This window comes from Alosa pseudoharengus, unplaced genomic scaffold (genome assembly GCF_046254945.1).
Source record: "Alosa pseudoharengus isolate Yale_2024_CS ecotype anadromous, Long Island Sound unplaced genomic scaffold, YU_APseudo_1.1 YU_APseudo_1.1_scf_23, whole genome shotgun sequence".
NCBI lineage: Eukaryota > Metazoa > Chordata > Actinopteri > Clupeiformes > Clupeidae > Alosa > Alosa pseudoharengus.
This window is the reverse complement of record NW_027468685.1, coordinates 11906744-11931602: the sequence shown is the minus strand read 5'-3', so window position 1 is coordinate 11931602 and position 24859 is coordinate 11906744. Positions and strand designations below refer to the sequence as shown.

Here is a 24859-nt window from a genome sequence, read left to right as displayed (position 1 = left end):
TTTAGCTTGGTGTATGTCAGTCTTTGATTTTTCCATGTCATTTAGTTTCCTGGTGTTTCTTCTGATGGTGTGCTCCAGCTCTCTTCTTTTGGCCTCTAGCTCAGATTTTGTGAGTTCCATCTCTCCCATCTCTCGTTTCATCTTCTGCATCCTGTCGTCCAGTTCATCCTTCTGCTTCTTCATGTCTTCCCTCAAGGCTCCCATTTCCTCCATCTCTTGCTGCAGCGTCACTAGTTTTGCCTCAGTGTCCTCCTTCTGTTTCAAGATGTCAGATTTTAGCATCTCCAGTTCTTCCTTTTCAACCTTTGTGTCAAACATTGCCTTTTCAAGTTCTTCTTTCTGTCTTTGAATATCGGATTTGACTGTCTGAAGATGGTCAATCTCAATCTTTGTCAGCTCCATATTTCTATCAAGTTCTTCTCTATCCCTTTTCAACTCATTTTTAAGTTTCTGAAGGGTGTCCATTTCAACCTTAATTTCATCCATTTTTGTGTCGAGCTCTTCCTTTGCTTTGGCAAGTTGCAGAGTCTCAATAGAGGCTTCACTAATTGTGTCTTCGAGACCAACTTGGGCTTCATTTTTCATTTTGACTACCTCCATTTGAAGCTGCTCCATTTCAGCTTGTCTTAGGCCAATTTCTTTCCTTTCTTGATCCAGTTCCATTCTTTCCCTTTTCATCTCTTCTTTAGCCTCGACCAATTTTTGCCACTCGTTTGTGAGGATATCTCTCTGTTCCTGAAACTCATCTAACATTTTACCTCTTTCCTTTTCCATGTCTTCTCTAGATGTCTGAAGAGTTTGTCTTTGGAGTTGAAGTTGATTTTGAGTTTCTCTCAGTTTGTTGTTCTCAATTTCAAACAACTCCATCCTATGATGAAGCTCCCTTTCCATCCTTTGAAGCTCATTTTTATCATCCTCAAACTGGCTTTGCAAAACCACTTTCATTTCATTTAATTCTTCCTTCTCAAGGGTGATTTTCCTCATTGCATTATCCACCTCCTCTTTAGCTTGTTGTATGTCAGTCTTTGATTTTTCCATGTCATTTAGTTTCCTGGTGTTTCTTCTGATGGTGTGCTCCAGCTCTCTTCTTTTGGCCTCTAGCTCAGATTTTGTGAGTTCCATCTCTCCCATCTCTCGTTTCATCTTCTGCATCCTGTCGTCCAGTTCATCCTTCTGCTTCTTCATGTCTTCCCTCAAGGCTCCCATTTCCTCCATCTCTTGCTGCAGCGTCACTAGTTTTGCCTCAGTGTCCTCCTTCTGTTTCAAGATGTCAGATTTTAGTGTCTCCAGTTCTTCCTTTTCAACCTTTGTGTCAAACATTGCCTTTTCAAGCTCTTCTTTCTGTCTTTGAATATCGGATTTGACTGTCTGAAGATGGTCAATCTCAATCTTTGTCTGCTCCATATTTCTATCAAGTTCTTCTCTATCACTTTTCAACTCATCTTTAAGTTTCTGAAGGGTGTCCATTTCAACCTTAATTTCATCCATTTTTGTGTCGAGCTCTTCCTTTGCTTTGGCAAGTTGCACAGTCTCAATAGAGGCTTCTCTAATTGTGTCTTCGAGACCAACTTGGGCTTCATTTTTCATTTTGACTACCTCCATTTGAAGCTGCTCCATTTCAACTTGTCTTAGGCCAATTTCTTTCCTTTCTTGATCCAGTTCCATTCTTTCCCTTTTCATCTCTTCTTTAGCCTCGACCAATTGTTGCCACTCGTTTGTGAGGATATCTCTCTGTTCCTGAAACTCATCTGACATTTTACCTCTTTCCTTTTCCATGTCTTCTCTAGATGTCTGAAGAGTTTGTCTTTGGAGTTGAAGTTGATTTTGAGTTTCTCTTAGTTTGTTGTTCTCAATTTCAAACAACTCCATCCTTTGATGAAGCTCCCTTTCCATCCTTTGAAGCTCATTTTTATCATCCTCAAACTGGCTTTGCAAAACCACTTTCATTTCATTTAATTCTTCCTTCTCAAGGGTGATTTTCCTCATTGCATTATCCACCTCCTCTTTAGCTTGTTGTATGTCAGTCTTTGATTTTTCCATGTCATTTAGTTTCCTGGTGTTTCTTCTGATGGTGTGCTCCAGCTCTCTTCTTTTGGCCTCTAGCTCAGATTTTGTGAGTTCCATCTCTCCCATCTCTCGTTTCATCTTCTGCATCCTGTCGTCCAGTTCATCCTTCTGCTTCTTCATGTCTTCCCTCAAGGCTCCCATTTCCTCCATCTCTTGCTGCAGCGTCACTAGTTTTGCCTCAGTGTCCTCCTTCTGTTTCAAGATGTCAGATTTTAGCGTCTCCAGTTCTTCCTTTTCAACCTTTGTGTCAAACATTGCCTTTTCAAGTTCTTCTTTCTGTCTTTGAATATCGGATTTGACTGTCTGAAGATGGTCAATCTCAATCTTTGTCTGCTCCATATTTCTATCAAGTTCTTCTCTATCCCTTTTCAACTCATTTTTAAGTTTCTGAAGGGTGTCCATTTCAACCTTAATTTCATCCATTTTTGTGTCGAGCTCTTCCTTTGCTTTGGCAAGTTGCACAGTCTCAATAGAGGCTTCTCTAATTGTGTCTTCGAGACCAACTTGGGCTTCATTTTTCATTTTGACTACCTCCATTTGAAGCTGCTCCATTTCAACTTGTCTTAGGCCAATTTCTTTCCTTTCTTGATCCAGTTCCATTCTTTCCCTTTTCATCTCTTCTTTAGCCTCGACCATTTTTTGCCACTCGTTTGTGAGGATATCTCTCTGTTCCTGAAACTCATCTGACATTTTACCTCTTTCCTTTTCCATGTCTTCTCTAGATGTCTGAAGAGTTTGTCTTTGGAGTTGAAGTTGATTTTGAGTTTCTCTCAGTTTGTTGTTCTCAATTTCAAACAACTCCATCCTTTGATGAAGCTCCCTTTCCATCCTTTGAAGCTCATTTTTATCATCCTCAAACTTGCTTTGCAAAACCACTTTCATTTCATTTAATTCTTCCTTCTCAAGGGTGATTTTCCTCATTGCATTATCCACCTCCTCTTTAGCTTGTTGTATGTCAGTCTTTGATTTTTCCATGTCATTTAGTTTCCTGGTGTTTCTTCTGATGGTGTGCTCCAGCTCTCTTCTTTTGGCCTCTAGCTCAGATTTTGTGAGTTCCATCTCTCCCATCTCTCGTTTCATCTTCTGCATCCTGTCGTCCAGTTCATCCTTCTGCTTCTTCATGTCTTCCCTCAAGGCTCCCATTTCCTCCATCTCTTGCTGCAGCGTCACTAGTTTTACCTCAGTGTCCTCCTTCTGTTTTAAGATGTCAGATTTTAGCGTCTCCAGTTCTTCCTTTTCAACCTTTGTGTCAAACATTGCCTTTTCAAGTTCTTCTTTCTGTCTTTGAATATCGGATTTGACTGTCTGAAGATGGTCAATCTCAATCTTTGTCTGCTCCATATTTCTATCAAGTTCTTCTCTTTCCCTTTTCAACTCATCTTTAAGTTTCTGAAGGGTGTCCATTTCAACCTTAATTTCATCCATTTTTGTGTCGAGCTCTTCCTTTGCTTTGGCAAGTTGTACAGTCTCAATAGAGGCTTCTCTAATTGTGTCTTCTCTCAGTTTTTTGTTCTCAATTTCAAACAACTCCATCCTTTGATGAAGCTCCCTTTCCATCCTTTGAAGCTCATTTTTATCATCCTCAAACTGGCTTTGCAAAACCACTTTCATTTCATTTAATTCTTCCTTCTCAAGGGTGATTTTCCTCATTGCATTATCCACCTCCTCTTTAGCTTGTTGTATGTCAGTCTTTGATTTTTCCATGTCATTTAGTTTCCTGGTGTTTCTTCTGATGGTGTGCTCCAGCTCTCTTCTTTTGGCCTCTAGCTCAGATTTTGTGAGTTCCATCTCTCCCATCTCTCGTTTCATCTTCTGCATCCTGTCGTCCAGTTCATCCTTCTGCTTCTTCATGTCTTCCCTCAAGGCTCCCATTTCCTCCATCTCTTGCTGCAGCGTCACTAGTTTTGCCTCAGTGTCCTCCTTCTGTTTCAAGATGTCAGATTTTAGCGTCTCCAGTTCTTCCTTTTCAACCTTTGTGTCAAACATTGCCTTTTCAAGTTCTTCTTTCTGTCTTTGAATATCGGATTTGACTGTCTGAAGATGGTCAATCTCAATCTTTGTCTGCTCCATATTTCTATCAAGTTCTTCTCTATCCCTTTTCAACTCATTTTTAAGTTTCTGAAGGGTGTCCATTTCAACCTTAATTTCATCCATTTTTGTGTCGAGCTCTTCCTTTGCTTTGGCAAGTTGCACAGTCTCAATAGAGGCTTCTCTAATTGTGTCTTCGAGACCAACTTGGGCTTCATTTTTCATTTTGACTACCTCCATTTGAAGCTGCTCCATTTCAACTTGTCTTAGGCCAATTTCTTTCCTTTCTTGATCCAGTTCCATTCTTTCCCTTTTCATCTCTTCTTTAGCCTCGACCATTTTTTGCCACTCGTTTGTGAGGATATCTCTCTGTTCCTGAAACTCATCTGACATTTTACCTCTTTCCTTTTCCATGTCTTCTCTAGATGTCTGAAGAGTTTGTCTTTGGAGTTGAAGTTGATTTTGAGTTTCTCTCAGTTTGTTGTTCTCAATTTCAAACAACTCCATCCTTTGATGAAGCTCCCTTTCCATCCTTTGAAGCTCATTTTTATCATCCTCAAACTTGCTTTGCAAAACCACTTTCATTTCATTTAATTCTTCCTTCTCAAGGGTGATTTTCCTCATTGCATTATCCACCTCCTCTTTAGCTTGTTGTATGTCAGTCTTTGATTTTTCCATGTCATTTAGTTTCCTGGTGTTTCTTCTGATGGTGTGCTCCAGCTCTCTTCTTTTGGCCTCTAGCTCAGATTTTGTGAGTTCCATCTCTCCCATCTCTCGTTTCATCTTCTGCATCCTGTCATCCAGTTCATCCTTCTGCTTCTTCATGTCTTCCCTCAAGGCTCCCATTTCCTCCATCTCTTGCTGCAGCGTCACTAGTTTTGCCTCAGTGTCCTCCTTCTGTTTCAAGATGTCAGATTTTAGCGTCTCCAGTTCTTCCTTTTCAACCTTTGTGTCAAACATTGCCTTTTCAAGTTCTTCTTTCTGTCTTTGAATATCGGATTTGACTGTCTGAAGATGGTCAATCTCAATCTTTGTCTGCTCCATATTTCTATCAAGTTCTTCTCTTTCCCTTTTCAACTCATCTTTAAGTTTCTGAAGGGTGTCCATTTCAACCTTAATTTCATCCATTTTTGTGTCGAGCTCTTCCTTTGCTTTGGCAAGTTGTACAGTCTCAATAGAGGCTTCTCTAATTGTGTCTTCTCTCAGTTTTTTGTTCTCAATTTCAAACAACTCCATCCTTTGATGAAGCTCCCTTTCCATCCTTTGAAGCTCATTTTTATCATCCTCAAACTTGCTTTGCAAAACCACTTTCATTTCATTTAATTCTTCCTTCTCAATGGTGATTTTCCTCATTGCATTATCCACCTCCTCTTTAGCTTGTTGTATGTCAGTCTTTGATTTTTCCATGTCATTTAGTTTCCTGGTGTTTCTTCTGATGGTGTGCTCCAGCTCTCTTCTTTTGGCCTCTAACTCAGATTTTGTGAGTTCCATCTCTCCCATCTCTCGTTTCATCTTCTGCATCTTGTCATCCAGTTCATCCTTCTGCTTCTTCATGTCTTCCCTCAAGGCTCCCATTTCCTCCATCTCTTGCTGCAGCGTCACTAGTTTTGCCTCAGTGTCCTCCTTCTGTTTCAAGATGTCAGATTTTAGTGTCTCCAGTTCTTCCTTTTCAACCTTTGTGTCAAACATTGCCTTTTCAAGCTCTTCTTTCTGTCTTTGAATATCGGATTTGACTGTCTGAAGATGGTCAATCTCAATCTTTGTCTGCTCCATATTTCTATCAAGTTCTTCTCTATCCCTTTTCAACTCATCTTTAAGTTTCTGAAGGGTGTCCATTTCAACCTTAATTTCATCCATTTTTGTGTCAAGCTCTTCCTTTGCTTTGGCAAGTTGTACAGTCTCAATAGAGGCTTCTCTAATTGTGTCTTCGAGACCAACTTGGGCTTCATTTTTCATTTTGACTACCTCCATTTGAAGCTGCTCCATTTCAACTTGTCTTAGGCCAATTTCTTTCCTTTCTTGATCCAGTTCCATTCTTTCCCTTTTCATCTCTTCTTTAGCCTCGACCATTTTTTGCCACTCGTTTGTGAGGATATCTCTCTGTTCCTGAAACTCATCTGACATTTTACCTCTTTCCTTTTCCATGTCTTCTCTAGATGTCTGAAGAGTTTGTCTTTGGAGTTGAAGTTGATTTTGAGTTTCTCTCAGTTTGTTGTTCTCAATTTCAAACAACTCCATCCTTTGATGAAGCTCCCTTTCCATCCTTTGAAGCTCATTTTTATCATCCTCAAACTTGCTTTGCAAAACCACTTTCATTTCATTTAATTCTTCCTTCTCAAGGGTGATTTTCCTCATTGCATTATCCACCTCCTCTTTAGCTTGTTGTATGTCAGTCTTTGATTTTTCCATGTCATTTAGTTTCCTGGTGTTTCTTCTGATGGTGTGCTCCAGCTCTCTTCTTTTGGCCTCTAGCTCAGATTTTGTGAGTTCCATCTCTCCCATCTCTCGTTTCATCTTCTGCATCCTGTCGTCCAGTTCATCCTTCTGCTTCTTCATGTCTTCCCTCAAGGCTCCCATTTCCTCCATCTCTTGCTGCAGCGTCACTAGTTTTACCTCAGTGTCCTCCTTCTGTTTTAAGATGTCAGATTTTAGCGTCTCCAGTTCTTCCTTTTCAACCTTTGTGTCAAACATTGCCTTTTCAAGTTCTTCTTTCTGTCTTTGAATATCGGATTTGACTGTCTGAAGATGGTCAATCTCAATCTTTGTCTGCTCCATATTTCTATCAAGTTCTTCTCTTTCCCTTTTCAACTCATCTTTAAGTTTCTGAAGGGTGTCCATTTCAACCTTAATTTCATCCATTTTTGTGTCGAGCTCTTCCTTTGCTTTGGCAAGTTGTACAGTCTCAATAGAGGCTTCTCTAATTGTGTCTTCTCTCAGTTTTTTGTTCTCAATTTCAAACAACTCCATCCTTTGATGAAGCTCCCTTTCCATCCTTTGAAGCTCATTTTTATCATCCTCAAACTTGCTTTGCAAAACCACTTTCATTTCATTTAATTCTTCCTTCTCAAGGGTGATTTTCCTCATTGCATTATCCACCTCCTCTTTAGCTTGTTGTATGTCAGTCTTTGATTTTTCCATGTCATTTAGTTTCCTGGTGTTTCTTCTGATGGTGTGCTCCAGCTCTCTTCTTTTGGCCTCTAACTCAGATTTTGTGAGTTCCATCTCTCCCATCTCTCGTTTCATCTTCTGCATCCTGTCGTCCAGTTCATCCTTCTGCTTCTTCATGTCTTCCCTCAAGGCTCCCATTTCCTCCATCTCTTGCTGCAGCGTCACTAGTTTTGCCTCAGTGTCCTCCTTTTTTTTCAAGATGTCAGATTTTAGCATCTCCAGTTCTTGCTTTTCAACCTTTGTGTCAAACATTGCCTTTTCAAGCTCTTCTTTCTGTCTTTGAATATCGGATTTGACTGTCTGAAGATGGTCAATCTCAATCTTTGTCTGCTCCATATTTCTATCAAGTTCTTCTCTATCACTTTTCAACTCATCTTTAAGTTTCTGAAGGGTGTCCATTTCAACCTTAATTTCATCCATTTTTGTGTCGAGCTCTTCCTTTGCTTTGGCAAGTTGCACAGTCTCAATACAGGCTTCTCTAATTGTGTCTTCGAGACCAACTTGGGCTTCATTTTTCATTTTGACTACCTCCATTTGAAGCTGCTCCATTTCAACTTGTCTTAGGCCAATTTCTTTCCTTTCTTGATCCAGTTCCATTCTTTCCCTTTTCATCTCTTCTTTAGCCTCGACCATTTTTTGCCACTCGTTTGTGAGGATATCTCTCTGTTCCTGAAACTCATCTGACATTTTACCTCTTTCCTTTTCCATGTCTTCTCTAGATGTCTGAAGAGTTTGTCTTTGGAGTTGAAGTTGATTTTGAGTTTCTCTCAGTTTGTTGTTCTCAATTTCAAACAACTCCATCCTTTGATGAAGCTCCCTTTCCATCCTTTGAAGCTCATTTTTATCATCCTCAAACTTGCTTTGCAAAACCACTTTCATTTCATTTAATTCTTCCTTCTCAAGGGTGATTTTCCTCATTGCATTATCCACCTCCTCTTTAGCTTGTTGTATGTCAGTCTTTGATTTTTCCATGTCATTTAGTTTCCTGGTGTTTCTTCTGATGGTGTGCTCCAGCTCTCTTCTTTTGGCCTCTAGCTCAGATTTTGTGAGTTCCATCTCTCCCATCTCTCGTTTCATCTTCTGCATCCTGTCGTCCAGTTCATCCTTCTGCTTCTTCATGTCTTCCCTCAAGGCTCCCATTTCCTCCATCTCTTGCTGCAGCGTCACTAGTTTTACCTCAGTGTCCTCCTTCTGTTTTAAGATGTCAGATTTTAGCGTCTCCAGTTCTTCCTTTTCAACCTTTGTGTCAAACATTGCCTTTTCAAGTTCTTCTTTCTGTCTTTGAATATCGGATTTGACTGTCTGAAGATGGTCAATCTCAATCTTTGTCTGCTCCATATTTCTATCAAGTTCTTCTCTTTCCCTTTTCAACTCATCTTTAAGTTTCTGAAGGGTGTCCATTTCAACCTTAATTTCATCCATTTTTGTGTCGAGCTCTTCCTTTGCTTTGGCAAGTTGTACAGTCTCAATAGAGGCTTCTCTAATTGTGTCTTCTCTCAGTTTTTTGTTCTCAATTTCAAACAACTCCATCCTTTGATGAAGCTCCCTTTCCATCCTTTGAAGCTCATTTTTATCATCCTCAAACTTGCTTTGCAAAACCACTTTCATTTCATTTAATTCTTCCTTCTCAAGGGTGATTTTCCTCATTGCATTATCCACCTCCTCTTTAGCTTGTTGTATGTCAGTCTTTGATTTTTCCATGTCATTTAGTTTCCTGGTGTTTCTTCTGATGGTGTGCTCCAGCTCTCTTCTTTTGGCCTCTAACTCAGATTTTGTGAGTTCCATCTCTCCCATCTCTCGTTTCATCTTCTGCATCCTGTCGTCCAGTTCATCCTTCTGCTTCTTCATGTCTTCCCTCAAGGCTCCCATTTCCTCCATCTCTTGCTGCAGCGTCACTAGTTTTGCCTCAGTGTCCTCCTTCTGTTTTAAGATGTCAGATTTTAGCGTCTCCAGTTCTTCCTTTTCAACCTTTGTGTCAAACATTGCCTTTTCAAGCTCTTCTTTCTGTCTTTGAATATCGGATTTGACTGTCTGAAGATGGTCAATCTCAATCTTTGTCTGCTCCATATTTCTATCAAGTTCTTCTCTATCCCTTTTCAACTCATCTTTAAGTTTCTGAAGGGTGTCCATTTCAACCTTAATTTCATCCATTTTTGTGTCGACCTCTTCCTTTGCTTTGGCAAGTTGCACAGTCTCAATAGAGGCTTCTCTAATCGTGTCTTCGAGACCAACTTGGGCTTCATTTTTCATTTTGACTACCTCCATTTGAAGCTGCTCCATTTCAGCTTGTCTTAGGCCAATTTCTTTCCTTTCTTGATCCAGTTCCATTCTTTCCCTTTTCATCTCTTCTTTAGCCTCGACCAATTGTTGCCACTCGTTTGTGAGGATATCTCTCTGTTCCTGAAACTCATCTGACATTTTACCTCTTTCCTTTTCCATGTCTTCCCTAGATGTCTGAAGAGTTTGTCTTTCGAGTTGAAGTTCATTTTTAGTTTCTCTCAGTTTGTAGCTCTCAATTTCAAACAACTCCATCCTTTGATTAAACTCTGTAATCCTATTTTCGAGAACATCATGCCTTTCTTTTCTGTTTGTTTCTATCTCTTTCTGAATTTCCTCCATCTGTACTCTTCTCATGTCTATTTCCTCCCTCTCCTGTTTGATTTCTTCCCTTTGTTGTTGTATCTCTTCTATTGCTTTGTTAAGCATTTGCCTTTCATTTCCAAGGATATCGCTTTGTTCTTGAATCACTTTTGCCATTTTACCTCTTTCACATTCTACATCTTCCCTAGTTTTCTCCAGAGTTTGTATTTGTATTTTAAGTGCATATTCATTTTCTCTAAGTTTGTTGTGTGTAGTTTCAAAAAAGTTGATTTTCTGGTCAAGCTCCTTCTCAATCCTTTTAATCTCCTTTCTGTCTTTCTGAAACTGGGTTTCTAAAATAGATTTCATCTCTTTTAGCTCTTTCCTTTCCAGTGTTATCCTCTCCATAACTGCATCTAGTTCTTCTTTAGCCTGTTGTATTTTTGTCTTTGATTGTTCCATCTCATTAAGTTTTCTGGTGTTTCTTCTGATGGTGTGCTCCAGTTGCCTTCTCTCGGCCTCCAGCTCAGCTTTAGTGAGTTCCATTTCTCTCATCTCCCTTTTCATCTTCTGTATTTTGTCATCTACATCTTCTCTCTGTTTCTGAATGTCATTTTCAATGCTTTTAACTTTTTCCATTTCTTTTTTCAAGAGTTTTAATTTAGCTTCTGTTTCCTCCCTTTGTCCGGATAAGTCATTTTTTTCTTTCTCTATGTGCTGTTTTTCCCTCTTTGTCTGCACCATTCTTTTTTCAAGTTCTTCTTTCTGCCTTTTTATGTTAGTTTCCTTTTCCTCTAGTATTTGTATATCAATTTTCACTTTTTCCATCCTTACCTCAATTTCATCATGTTTCATCTTTACCTCCATTTTTTCTCTCTGGAGATCAGCCCTATTTTTTTCCATGTCAGCCATTTTGTTTTTTAGTTCCTCCATTTCTTTCTGAATTTGTTCTTTCTTCAGTTTTTCTGCTTTTATTGTGTCCTCCAAGAGTTTCTGAGCATCTTGTCTTTGTTGTTGTATTTCAGCCTGCAGAAATTCCTTCACTTTTTCTAAATCTTTCCATTTTTGTTCAAGTTCATTTCTGCTCTCATTCAATTCTTTAGTCTGTTTTTTAATTTCTTCATCAAAGTCTTCCTTTTGTTTTGTAAGTTGCCCTGCTTGTTCCTCTATTTCCCTCTTTTCTCTTTTCATTTCATTTGAGATTATTTCCAATTTTGTGGTTTTCTTTTGGATCTCTACATTTTCAGTTAGTAATTCACTCTTCTGTTTCTCAAGCTGTTCCCTATCGTTTAGTATTTCTTGTCTTTGTCTTTCTATCTCTACTTTAACTATGTCTAGATCTTCTCTGATCTTTTTGGCATCTCTCTCATTGTCTTCTTTTTCTTTTAGCAGTTCTAGTTTCTTTTCCCCCAGAACTATTTTGTCTTTATCAAGTTGAGCTTGGCTGCGCTGAACATTTTCTTGCTTTCTTTGAATCTCGGCATGCATCAGTTCAAGCTCTTGCTTCATTCTGAATGAGTCCAAATTCATATGGTCAACCTTTTCTATCTCTTTGTTGAGCTGTTTTGTCATTGTTTCCAACCTGCTGTTTTCATCTTTGATCCTGTCCTTCATTTTTTCTATATTGTCTTTCTCTCTGTCTATCTCAAGCTTTATTTCCTCTAGTTCACATCTCTGTGTTTGGAGTATCTTTTTCTGTTGCTGTATGTAATTTTGCTGTTCCTCCATCTCAGACATACTGATTGAGAACTGATGTTTTTCTAGCTCATCTCCCATCCCGGAGTCATCCAAGTCTTTGTCGTCTTTCATTTCCCGTTCAGGTGCATGTCTGAGTTGCATAATCTCAGCCTTTAGTATTTCCTTTGAAGAGACAGAAAAATAATACATAATTTAAAGAAATATATGAATAATGAACTATTTGTGTATATACACAGATGAAAAAGGACTGATTGCATTTTAAAAAGTAGGGCTGTGTTCACGGAGTAGACCGCGTTTTTTTAAAGAAGTCCTAAGCGCTTTTTAAAACTTTTACAATGAGACGTCCATATAGCCTAGTGCTCAAACATTTTAGAGCAGAGCACTCTGGAATCTTTGTTAATAGTGGAGAAGCTTATTACGATTGACTTTGAGCATAGTCAGCTATATGACAGTCAAATGGCATTACAAATATTCATTTGTGGAGTAAAACTGGACATGCGCCCAAATTTCTGGTCAGTGTATGTGTTTATTACATTGCTAAAAACTAGCTTATTAGCTATCATTATCACTACATTAGTATTATATTACAATAAAAGACATCCTCAACTACTTCTTGCTGCCAGCAGTTTTGGTAATTGAAACGACCTGTGAAAAAAAATTTCTCGTCAAAAAAAGATGCATGTGAACATAGCCTCAGTAGAAACATTTCAGTGGCAAATTTTCTCTTGCAGTTCTTAAACTAAATGTTAATAAAAGAGTTTGTATTCTTTCCATATATTTTTCAGGCACCCTGTAGGGAGCTGTCTGGTTTAAAGTGGTGTTTTTCTTAAATCCAAACCATAGTCCACAACTAGTATCGCTTTACAAACAATTACATAAGAGACTAAATTTGTGTTTACTGGGGTGCAGCAAATCTTGTTATATCATTTTGTTTAGTTTATGTTTTAACATCCTAGTAATACCAGCTGTAAAATTCTTTTTTGACTTAATTAACATGTGGGTATATATTGTTTCTATGTTTTGTATGTATATTATTTATATGTTCCTAATATCCAATGTTTCTAATATGGCACACTCAGGCTGTAAAGGATTACTGCTCTAAAGGATTACTACTGCTTTTTAGATGGTGTAAGATAGCAATTTTTCATGCGCCAGACCACACCTTATGTTGTTAATTGCCACACCCCTGGGCGCATTGTTCAATAAAAGTGAAGCGCATGGCGAGAAATCCGAGCGTAAGATAGGAAAAAGCTTTGCGTCGGGATAATAATACGCTTTGCGCTGGGTTTACGATTGCGAAAATAGGGCCCGTAGACTTACAAATCTAAACATGTATACCTTCTGTTTGTTCAGGTCTTCGAGGTCCAACTGCAGCTTCTCTTTCTCTTCTTGGGCCTGTTGTATGGCTTCTGAGTCTCGTTGCATATCCTCTCTCTTGGTCTCTACCTTCTTTGTTTCAATCTCACACTCTCTCAGCCGTTCTTCCACCTCATTCCGCTGTTGTGCTAGCTTCAATTTCAAAATTTCCAGCTCATCTCTCGCTCTCAGGGTTCTTTCAAGTCTCTGGTCCAGGTCTCTTCTCTTTCTTTGTATCTCTAGCCTTACCATTTTCAGCTCATCCCTCTCTCTCTTAATGGCATATGCACTTTGGTCAGTTTCTAGTTTAATTCTTTTCAGCAACTCACGGATGTGCTCTATCTCTTGAATCAGTCTTTGCAGCTCAGTGTTCATAAGCTCTCTGTCGCTGATGTCTATATGACACACTTCCATTTTACTCTGCACGTCCATTTTTGTTCTCCAAACCATTTCTCGGGTTTTCTCCATTTCCTGAATCAGTCGGAAGATTTCTGTGTTGATTTTATCCTGTTCCTCTGGGTCTCTATCACTAAACTCTGCCTTGCTGTCAAATTCATCTCTGGCTCTTTGCAGTTCAGCCATAAACCTCTCCATATCTCGTTTCTCTTTCTCTGTCTCTTCCCTTTTGAGTTGAAATTCATCCTTTGCCTTCTCTATCTCCACTTTCATCTGTTCCATCTCATCTCTCTTTCTCCTGGTTTTCCTCAGTCTCTGCTCTAGCTCTTTCCTCTTTCTCTCCATCTCAGCAGTCATATACTCCATCTCTGCCATGTCTCGTTTAGTCTTTTGCATTTTGTCCTCTAGCTCCTCTCGCTGTTTCTGGATCTCATCCCTCTGTCTCCTCATTTCCTCCATCTCCATTTGGGCCTGTTGCATCTTGATCTCTACCTCCTCTCTCTGTTTCAAGATGTCTGAGCGTATCCTCTCCAGCTCGTTCTTCTCCATTTTTGTCTCTGCCATTTTACTCTCCACCTCCTCTTTCTGTCTCTGTATATCAGCTCTCATCCTCTCAAGATGCTCCATCTCTCTTTGGATTCTTTCCATCTTGGCTTCAGTCTCATGTTTCTGCTTCTTTAAGTCATCCTTCATGCCCTGGATCTGGTGCATTTCTCTCTTCATCTCTTCCACTCTCTTGTTCACCTCTTCTTTTTCTACCTGTAACTTTTCTCTCTCCTCCCTTTCCTCTCTCTCAGTCTCATCCCACATTCTCTCAATCTCTGCTCTGACTCTGTCTATTTCTTGTTTTACCCGCTCATATGGCTCTGCCTCTTTACGCGTTTCCTCTCTCATTCTTTCCAGATTCTCCCTTTGGTTCTCAAGCTCGACTCTCATCTGTTGCAGTCGTTCCTCCTCCTGTCTTGTTTCTCTCAATGTTCTCTTAATATCCTCTTTCTGTTCCTCCAGTTCTGTCCTTATTTGTTCTAGCCTCTCCAGCGTTACTGTCTCTCTGGTGTGCTCAATCATTTCTCTCTCTCTCACCACTGCATTTGTGGCTCTTTCTATATCCTCTCTCTCTTTCTGGTGTTGTGCCTTCTGTTGTACCTCTTCTCTAATGCCATCATACCTACTCTTATCCAGCTCCTCCTTGAGTCTAACGGTTTCCTCACGTACCTGCTCCAGCCTATCCCATTCTTTCTCTGATTCCCTTTTTACCTTATCAAGATCATCTCTCTCCCTCTGCATAGCAACTTTCAACGGTTCAATCGTTTCTTTTTCTTGCTTGTTTTCTTGCAGCATGCTCTGTAAGAGCTGTCTTTCATCAGCATATTTCACTCTCTCCTGGTCCTGTTGTAATCTAAGTATTTCTGTCCTCATGTTTTCCAGTTCTTCTTTCTCTCTTTGCAGCTCTGCTCGTTTCTCCAACTCCTCCATCGCCACCTCATACCTCCTTTTCTCCATCTCCTCTCTTCCTTTAACAGTCTCCATTCGCTGTTGTTCCAGGGTGCTCTCAGCTTCCTTTACTGTTTCCTTTATCTCTTCTGCCTCTTTGTGGACCCTTGATGCTTCAGAAACCCTTTTCTCAAGCTCTCTCATCTGTTGTTTCAGTTCTTGTCTCATTTGGTTGATTTCATCCCTCTCTTTTTGTACATTGGTCACTCTGCTTTGGATATCTTCGTTCTGTGCATCAAGTTCTTGCTTTAACTGTTCTTCCCTTTTCTTTACATCCTCTGTTCTTTTCTTCAAAGAGTCTTTCTCCCCTTTTAAGAAAGCTTTCATTTGTTCAATCAGCTCTTTCTCTTGTCTCATTTCTTCCCTGTTCATTTCAATGTTATCTTTTTCTTTTTGAATCTCCTCCTTTAGTTGGTCCAGATTTTTTTGTTCTTGTTGGGTTCTTGTTCTCTGTTCCATTTCTTCCTTCTCTGTCTCAGACCATTTTCTTTCCATTTCATCTTTTAGCTGAATGATTTCAGACTTTATTGACTCATAATGTTCTTTTTCCACCTTATTCTTCTCCCTTTGGGTTTCCATTTCATCTTTTTCTCTCTGGATCTCTGCTTTCATGAGGTCCATTTGGTCCTTTGTTTGTTTTGTTTCTTCAATTTTATGCTCAATATCATCAATCTGAAGCTGTATGTGAGCTTTCATTTTCTCCATTCGCTCTTTCTCTCTTTTTATAATCTCGCGGCTCTGCTCTGTCTCTTCACTGTCCTTTAGTAGACCATACCTCATAGCCTCCAGCTCTTGCCTTTCTTTCAGAATCTCAGTACTCCTTCTCTCTATGTTTTCTTTTTCTATTTCTATCTCAGCTTTCATTCTTTCAGTTGTCTCCTTATCCCGTTGTACTTCTTCACTCCACTGTCTCAGTTGTTGCCTTTCTTTCTCTTCCTTTATCCTGTTCATCTCACTAACCTTCTGGACCTCTGCCTTCATCCTCTCCACTTCATCTCTCTCTCTCTGTATTCCAGCTCGCTGTTCAATCTCCTCTTTCATTGTGTCATACTTTCGTTTCTCCATTTCTTCCTTTGCCTTACGGGCATCATCCCGCTGTTTCTCCAGGATGTCTTTGGCCCTCTGGACCTCAGCCCTCACCTGCTCCAGTTTTCGGCTTGCTTGTCTTTTCTCCTCTATCCTCCTGTCTATGGTCTTTGTTTTCTTTTGGATGTCAATTCTTGCCCAGTCTAGCTTTTCTCTCTCCTTACTTACTTCTTCTTTTTCTCTCTCTAGCTCCTCCTGTGCTGTTTCTAACTCCCATCTTACCTTCTCCAAATCCTTCTCTTTTCTGGAGACCTCAGATTTTCTCTTGTCAATTAAATCCTTTTCTAGATGTAAATTTGTTTGCAGACTGTGTAGTCTCTCTCTCTCTTGACTGGTTTTCTCTTTGTTATTTTCAATCTCCTCCTTTGCTATTTCCAATTCAGCCTGCAAACTCAATAGTTGATCTTTCTCCTGTTGAATGAGCACTCGCTGTTCCTGCTCATCTTTCTCTGCTTCTCGCCATCGCATCTCCATCTCTTCCTTAACTGTATTAATTTCATTTTTTATCTGTTCGAATTGCTCTTTCTGCTTCTTTATGTCATGTCTCTTTTTCTCTAAGTCATCTTTTTCACTTTGTACCTCAGCTTTCATCCGTTCCATGCTTTCTTTAGCTTGTTTTGTCTCTTCAATTTGTTTTTCTATTTCGTAAATCTGACCTTGGATGTCACTCTTCATCTGATCCATCTTCTCTTTCTCCAGTCTAGTGATCTGTTGGTTTCTCTGTGTCTCCTCCTTTGCTCTTAGTGTCTCATATCTTATCAGCTCCAGCTCTTGCCGCTCACGAAAGATGTCCTCACGTCTGTGCTCTAGCATCTCTCTCTCTGTCTGGATGTCAGCCCTCATCTGTTCCATTCCCTCTCTCTCTCTGTCTGCATCCTCCCCACTCTGTGACATTCGCTCCCTGGCATGTTGTAGCTGAACTCTCAGCTGATCGATAGTTCTCTCATTTTGTTGTTTCTCCTCCAAAAGCTGAGTGATTTCCCCCTGCTGCCTCTGAATCTTCTCTTTCATGCCGTCTACTTCTCCTCGCTCTCTTTTCGTGCCCTCCCAGAGTCTCTCTATTTTCTCAATGGCTTGCATGGTTTCCTGTCTTCTGCGTTTTAAGGATTCCCTCTTGGACTGGGTGTCATCTTTTCGCCATGCTCCACTCTCCTCTCTCCTCTCAACAGGCCCCTGTGCCACATCTGTTTGAGTGCTCTTGCTGTTCTGGTGTCTCCTTTCTGTAGGGAAAACAGTTCATAGTGTAATAATAAAATTTTTGTTGAATTTTGAGATGTCTATAAGTAACGGATAATGCCCGACGAGGTATCCATTATCAGAAATAAATGGACGACGCGGAGGCGTGAACCATCCGACGCGAAGCGGCCGTGAAGTCCATTTATTTCTGATAATGGACGCATCGAAGGGCATTATCCCGTTTATACCATGGTCACTTACGAAATAAATAAATATGAAATCAATTATTAATACTAAATGAGTTTTAGAGCTAAAATCGTTAGTTTTTTTCAGCTGTTTACAGTTGATTCCATTGTTGCGAAGCCTGCCTCCAGGCTCAACCGTCGCCCTACTATCGTTGTTATAGTTACCATTCATAAGCATTGATATGAAACGGCAATTAAACTTTTTTTTACCAGATCTACTTCATAGGTGTAGTATATCACTTTTTAAACGACACCCTTTTCAACCTAGACCATGGTATAATAGTCTATAGCAGGTGTGTCAAACTCATATTAGGTAGTGGGCCGGATTTGTTGGAATGAGACCTCGTGGGGGGCCATCATTGTCATGGTCATTATCATTTTTCTGCATGGGTATATGGGGAGTGTTATGTGATGATATCATTTATGAGCGAGCAAACAAATACAAATAATGCACTGCTGTCATATTCTGCTCGTTCTCTCTTGAAATACTTCAATCTTAGTTTTTCTGCTTCTTCAGTCCTGAGGATGGTTTGTAGTGCTAGGTTTTAATACATTTATCAATTATCATAGAGATATTGCTTATTACACATTGTTGAAAACAACTGGATGTGGATATCTTTTTTCTAATTTTCCCTTCCTATCCAAAACATCTGGGGGGCCGTATGAAACCTGCTGGCGGGCCTGATCTGGCCCCCAGGCCTTATGTTTGACACCCCTGGTCTATAATATAAAAGTTTGTCTATAATATGGTGAATTCCTTCTATTTAGGAAATGAAATGATTTCACAATCTCAGATGTCACATTGCTGTGCCATGAAGAAAGCAAGTATAAAAAATGTCTTGGGAATGAACTCACCCAGTTCCTCCATGAGTTTAGGTTCATGTAGCCTCAGTATCAGGAGAAAGGACTCTCTGCTTTGTGGTTGTGCTGTCTCCAGAGCCTTAAACAGTCTTTTTAGTACCTCTTGGGGGGTCTGAGCAGTCTGCACATCGAACGCTGCCTCCTCCGGGACCAGCTGCTGTGAGATCACAGCATTTGCTATCAGCCCAACATGCTGCACCTGAGAGATGATTTGCTCCCTGAACTCCTCCAGGAACTCACCAGCTGGTGGAAAATAGTGTCAGAGGATAAGAGGAGGGTAGGGGTAGTCTATTTGAGCAGTTTTCACTGTATCAGGAAATTATGTTCGTATAACCAGATACTCTCATTTTCAACTTGGATGCCTTGTTGTTGAATTTGAATGTGAATATGGGAATGTGTGTATTTCATTTTAATAGGCTTCCCTTAGAGTCACAGAATGTTTATATTTTGTATATCATGAGTTGAGCCCTTGGACACCAGTATATGTGCATATGGAGCCGAAGGACTAGCAACAGGCAAAGACAATCTCTAAAGCAGTGTTTTTCAACCACTGTGCCGGGGGATTAGAGATCATCAGATGTGCCGCAGAAAATTACCCAAATGTCACTCACTGGTCCAGAAAAGCAACTGTTGCATCAAAGAATTTATAACCACATACTCTCATTGATTGTATGATTGCACTATTTGTGGTATGCAGGCATTGTACAACGGGGGCCCCATATCCAGTATTCACAGAATCATCACATATCCAGTTCAAAACAACAATTAAATTAGATATAGTCACCTACAAATGAAACAGAGGGCGATTGTTATATTGAGCAGGTCTTGCATAGAAGCCATAATAAGGCCATATCTGTGTATTATTTGAAATTTTAGGCTATGGTATGTTTATTTTTTCTTCACACAGGATTAGTGTGTTAGTGTGCCGTGGGACATTTTAAGTGTCAAAAGTGTGCCGTGGCACAAAAAAGGTTGAAAAACACTGCTCTAAAGAGCCATGTCTACTGACCAGGTAAAATTTCACAATTCTCGCGATATGTCAGTGGGGCACCAACAGCCAAATTGCAAGGTTGGTTCTCTGCTTGCGGGGCACTGCTAGGTGTGCAATTCTCCCTATTATAAGTTTGTTTACCATCAAAATAACTTTGAAGCTGTTATATGAAGGAAAAAAACTTGCATAGGATTCCTCATCCAAATTATTTATGCTGAAAAATGGATTGATCTGAAATGACATACCAAACTACTTCACAATATGACTTTCACTGTATGAACATAATATTTCACAGTGTACAAAAAGTGTGAACAATGCATTTTTCAGGTTTGCTCATTTGGTTCTCTATTAGGTTTGCTTACCGAGATTAGAGACTGTAATTTGAAACCGCAACCACTCAGTGAGAACAAGCGATGATACCAATATTTGCTATTTCATTAACACAATGCAGGGACTATCAAGCATAAGTAAGTTGAGTAATTAGAAGCGCTTTTCAACATTATGGCCCTGAGTTTGGCAAGTAATTTTATGTCAACGAAGGGACACTGAAAGACCGGGCTGTACGAAACTTGGTAGGCAAGTAGCCCCACCAGGATGAAATAGAACCATTGATTTTCGTTTTGATCTGTCGCACCAGACCCCCCGAAATGTGGGTAGGGCGGACCGTTTTCTGTGAATATCTCGAGAACCATAGAGCCCAGGAGGACCAATTTGTTTTTGTATGTTGGTGTAAAGGGGCCATCTCAACCCCTCCCATAACCACTCACACACACACAGGCATGCACACCACACATAAACACACCCACAACACGCAGGCAAGCAGGCACATTCATACAAACACATAAACACACACACACATACACACACACACCATTATTCCCACACACACACACACACACAGACACATAAAACACACACACACACACAACACATGCAGGGAAGCAGGCACACACATACAAACACATAAACACACACACACCCCATTACTCCCACCCACACACGCACAGACACATAAAACACACACACACATATGCAGGCAAGCAGACACAAGCACACACACACACACACACACACACACACACACACACACACACACACACACACACACACACCCCCCCCCCCCCCCCCCCCCATTACCCCCACACATACTTACAAGCAAAAACTCACACACAGAGAAGCACACACAAACGCATTCATGCACACATTCATTTACATACACAAAAGTTGCAAGAGTATAGATGGAGACAAATTGACAAGCGTGATTTATTTTTGTGGAGAGAATGTGCAGGACTGAGCAACGGTCATACTTTGTACTTCTTTGCGGTAGCCTACATCTAGTTTCATGGAAGAATAGTCATGTTATGGAACATAAAGATGGGAGCTGAAAATATTTGTTTGTTCCCATTGATTAGCAGTAGGCTACCAATCCAATATCAATATCAATCAAACAGCCTACACCATGATCAAATTGTTGTCTAGTGTCTATTGGTGTCTATTTAAAGTAAAGGACAAGTCTACAAAGCGTCCACTTGTGTTTAAAGCCTGCTAGAGCAGTTGACTGCTTGTATGTGAACACAAGCAGTGAGGCAGCAATTTGTCGCATCTCTTTTAGACAAGTCATGCGGCATAAAGACATCTCTTATCCCCATGAATATTGCACAATTTTATATACAAAGGCGTTGCCATTAATTGAAATCGAGACAGATCAAAGAGAGGGAGAAAGGTTACACTTATGGGAGCAGCACAATAAAACTGGCTAGTGAGGCCAAACTGGCAAACTAAAAATCACTCAATATGAACAATACGCAACTTCCTTCAATACTTAGCTATCTGAATAGATTTGTTTTGTGAAGAAACCACCTGTATGAGGACCTTGGCAGATTACAATGAACCACGTTCTTGCATGGTAGAGGGGAGAGTTGTGTTTGAAACCCATAAATGGATGAAAGTGAATGAACTAGTAAGCCAGCAAAACCTTTAACAAAGATTATTAAGATTATATTATGTAGTTTCCAATGTGAATGCATTCAATCGGTTGTAGCTATGCCCTTCACATGAAAGACTTAAGCCTACCATAATCATTTGATTCTGCCATTGCTGTGATAAGGCTCCTCTCTTGGCAGGTTCCAAGGGGAACTACTGGCCTATGGAGATATACACTCACATAAGACCAAAAACAAAGCAATAATAACAATTACAAGAATTGAGATAAATACAATAAATACATACAGAAACAATACATACACAGAGAAATAAGTAAAATATGAAAATTCAATAGTGTAATGGTTTATGGTTAAATAAAATGAATTAAACTATCTGTACATTTAAACAGAAATTCTAGGTTTCATGACAGGACACTAGGCTACTTGATCAGATGAAGGAACTCCCTTCAGCACCCAACCCACAGACACCAAACCTGTCAGCCTTACATGCCAGTCTTAACATCGCATTAAACAGGCTATTCTGAAGATAAAGCCATAAATATAAAATATGTGCTGAATCCTAATGGATAAGCAGATCCTATTCAATAGGCCACAAGTGTAGGATGTAGCCTAACTCTGGGCTATCTAGAGGACATAAATAAGATTGTAATGTTCCCAGAGTGTATGGAAATTAACATCCTATAAACTAGGCGAAGGCCATGGATAGCTGTTTCTTATGTAGGCCTAACCTAATAAAAGTTAGCCTACAGGTTATGTGGTTAACAAATTAGACCTACTGCCAAAAAAAAGTTAACTGAAGTAGCCTAGAATTATGAAAATGAATAGCATCATCCATTCTAACCTTAGGCTACAAGCTAGGCCTACTTATTGACGACATACCTTGTGAAGTTACCATCGAAGTAGTTTCATACATTGTGCAGCTGTGTTCATGAAGGCTACAGGTCCGAATAAGCAGAAAGAACTATAACCATGCGACAAACAGCTTCTATACTATCTTATAGGTACACACCCACAGAACCCACCTAATTCGAACAGGAGCAAACTTGTGTTATGGAACATAGACTGCTTGATATGACGGGCTCTACACTGTCTGGTTCTTGCTGATAAGTCTGGCATAGGCTAGTCCATGTTGACGAGTGGGCATGGATGGATCAGAACGACCCTACAACGACATCGACTTCACTACCAAGGCCTACTCACTAGATGGCAGAATTTCACTGCACAGAACACGGCATCGTGAAGACTGATCAAAAATGCCACCCAAGCACACAGTCGTCGAAAACGAAGTGCCAAGCAAGCAGGGAACCAATTGTCATTATTAAAGCTTTTAGAATTCGTTATTTGCAGACGCTGTTGCAGCAAACTAATTTCAGAGCCGTAAAGACAGCAGCCATAGAGATTTATGCGGCTCTGATCATTTGTTATAGGCTATATAGCGACCTCATTTGTTCATACATTGCATTGCTGCCTGGCATACTAACCTATATCGCCGTTGACATGGAGGAGCCCCTGGCTGCAGTGTGAAAATCGGGGCGGGGCTCAATGTGGGCGGGGCTCAACGTTGAGTTCAGCCCACCTTTATCATACCCTTCACAGTCATCTGTTACATTTACAAGTTTCCTTACTAATTCTCAACAATTTTCGAAGAAGGTTCAATTAAAAATTGTCACAAGGATGCACAGTGACAATATTAATGCCAGACCAGTTACAATAATATATATTGCACACACTGCCTTTCATCAAATATTGCACAATTCCACTAGGTCCATATTAGATATTGCACACTGTCCTACAATTGTTGTCAAAATGGTCTCACCCAATAAAACCAGGAAACATACTCACACATACGCATGCACGCGTGCGCACGCACACGCACACGCACACACACACACACACACACTGCAATATTCCCCAATAAAACCCATTAGTTGAATGCAGCCTACAACAGATGTTGCACTATACCACAATGAAGCCATAGATAGCCTATTTCACATTGCCCAATTCCACAATATGGTACATAAACATGCACATGCATGCACTCACACAAACATTATTTTGTGTTTATTTGACCTCAATATCCATGCAAGTAAATTTATATTTCAAAGAAACACACATGCCTTGTTCTTCTGCAGAACATTCCAAATGCCATGTGTCTGGAATATCATTATCGTGCACCCAGCGCAAGGTGGCGCAAAGCGCAACGCGAAGCGCAACGCAAAGCTTATCTTACATCCAGTCAGTGGTGGAGTTAAACCTTGCGCCCAGGGGTATGGTAATTAGCAACATAAGGTGTGGTCTTGCGCATGATCCAAAAATCGCTATTTTACACCCTCTAAAAATCATTATGCCACTGACCAAGAAAAACCTGGTCTAAACGCATATAAAGCACAGCTGAAGATGCACTGTCAGAAAATTTTACATGGTTGTTAAAAATGACTATTGGCGATCAGTTAGGGTCTCACTCATTGGATCCAAATAACAGAAATAGCAAACTCCAAGTCATGGTAGGGTAAGTTAAGCTATAAGCACATAGCCAATTTAATATGAAAAAGTGAACGGGACACATTTTGAAACTATTTCAGCTTTTGTAGGCCTATCAGTGCTTTCTGAACATATTGAACACACTTTTAAAAACACCGTGATAATACCGAAAACCGTGATAATTTTGGTCACTATAACCGTGAGATTAAATTTTCATACCGTTACATCCCTAGTGTCAACTGCTAGGTTCAGTATAAGAATGTCCCTTGACATGTACATGTCATGCTTAGCCTATGTTGAACTGCAAAGAAAATAAATTAAAAATGATGATGAAGTTACATGTTTCTCTAAACTCTTTACTGGAGTTGACCAGTAACTATGTTACATTTACACATACACGTAGCCTAGCCAATACATTTATGAAATGTAACCCGTATTTGACAAAATAATAATCAACTGAGCAAAAGGCTGCTAGGAACTGCTATTTGTGAATATCGGACCTGTAGATAAATAAATTGTATAATAGCCAATGTGCAGTGTTGATGTTTCAAAAACTTCCAGACTTGATGGGTCAACAACTCAAATGAAGTGTTGAGTCCTGCGGGTACATGGATAGGTTACTGAACGGGCCTACCAGGCCCAGGCCATGGGCCCAATGGCTCAGGTGGCCCTTAAGCCTAAGACTCTTTGTGAAGTCGCTACTATCTGATATCTCAGTCAAATAACACATGTTGTAATATGTCTTATTAGGGTCCCTCAATCATATACCATGGGTTATATGTTATTCACTCCTGATATCTGAATGGGGCCCCTCAGTCAAATAACACATGTTATGCTTTGTGTGATAATCATGCTTTGTAATTGCCATGTTTTTTCACAGGAAGATGCCTTGAATCTGATGATAGTTATGCCATATTTGTAAGTCTCACTCTGTCAATTTCTTTCCACAAAACGCGGCATGCCCCTGAAGAGGACCACCCTACATAGCTGAGTTATCAACTTTCTGAGGCGGGCAGGGGGGCCCTTTTCACGTCTGTGCCCAGGGGGGAAATCAAACACTGTGAGTCAGTGTGGGCTGTGCTTAATGTAAAGCTCCGCCCATATTGAGCCCAGTCCCGATCTGCACACTGCAGCCAGGTGAAGGGGTTAATCAAGGAGCAAGGGGTAGGCTACTTGGTTTTAGGCAAAAGCCATCTGTGCCTGCAATCAATATAGCACAGATGGAATATTGATTCAGCGAATATTGTTCAGAGATGTAGCTGTTCAGAAAATTTAGAGCGCTCCACACA

At 40.1% G+C, this 24859-nt stretch overlaps 1 protein-coding gene across 1 annotated transcript; it reads right to left on the bottom strand.

Moving 5' to 3' along the window:
* Window position 1: 1 nt before the first annotated feature.
* LOC143140737 (uncharacterized) lies at window positions 2-22132 on the bottom strand. The gene is made up of 7 exons (XM_076301812.1): window positions 21969-22132; window positions 21220-21290; window positions 18150-18398; window positions 12880-17093; window positions 1431-11703; window positions 74-1334; window positions 2-5 (listed from the first exon to the last, which is right to left on the bottom strand). Exons 2-7 carry the CDS (start codon window positions 21239-21241, stop codon window positions 2-4), a joined length of 16023 nt encoding a protein of 5340 aa, XP_076157927.1. The 5' UTR covers window positions 21242-21290; window positions 21969-22132.
* Window positions 22133-24859: the final 2727 nt, after the last annotated feature.

Bases quoted from the DNA above. Each gene is read 5' to 3' on its own strand.
- LOC143140737 (XM_076301812.1), bottom strand. From the start codon at position 21,241: ATGGCAGAATCAAATGATTATG. The intron at 18,399-21,219 runs GTAGGCTTAAGT...ATTTTCCACCAG, and splicing joins GGCAGAATCAAATGATTATG to CTGGTGAGTTCCTGGAGGAG. The intron at 17,094-18,149 runs GTGAGTTCATTC...TTTTCCCTACAG, and splicing joins TAAACTCATGGAGGAACTGG to AAAGGAGACACCAGAACAGC.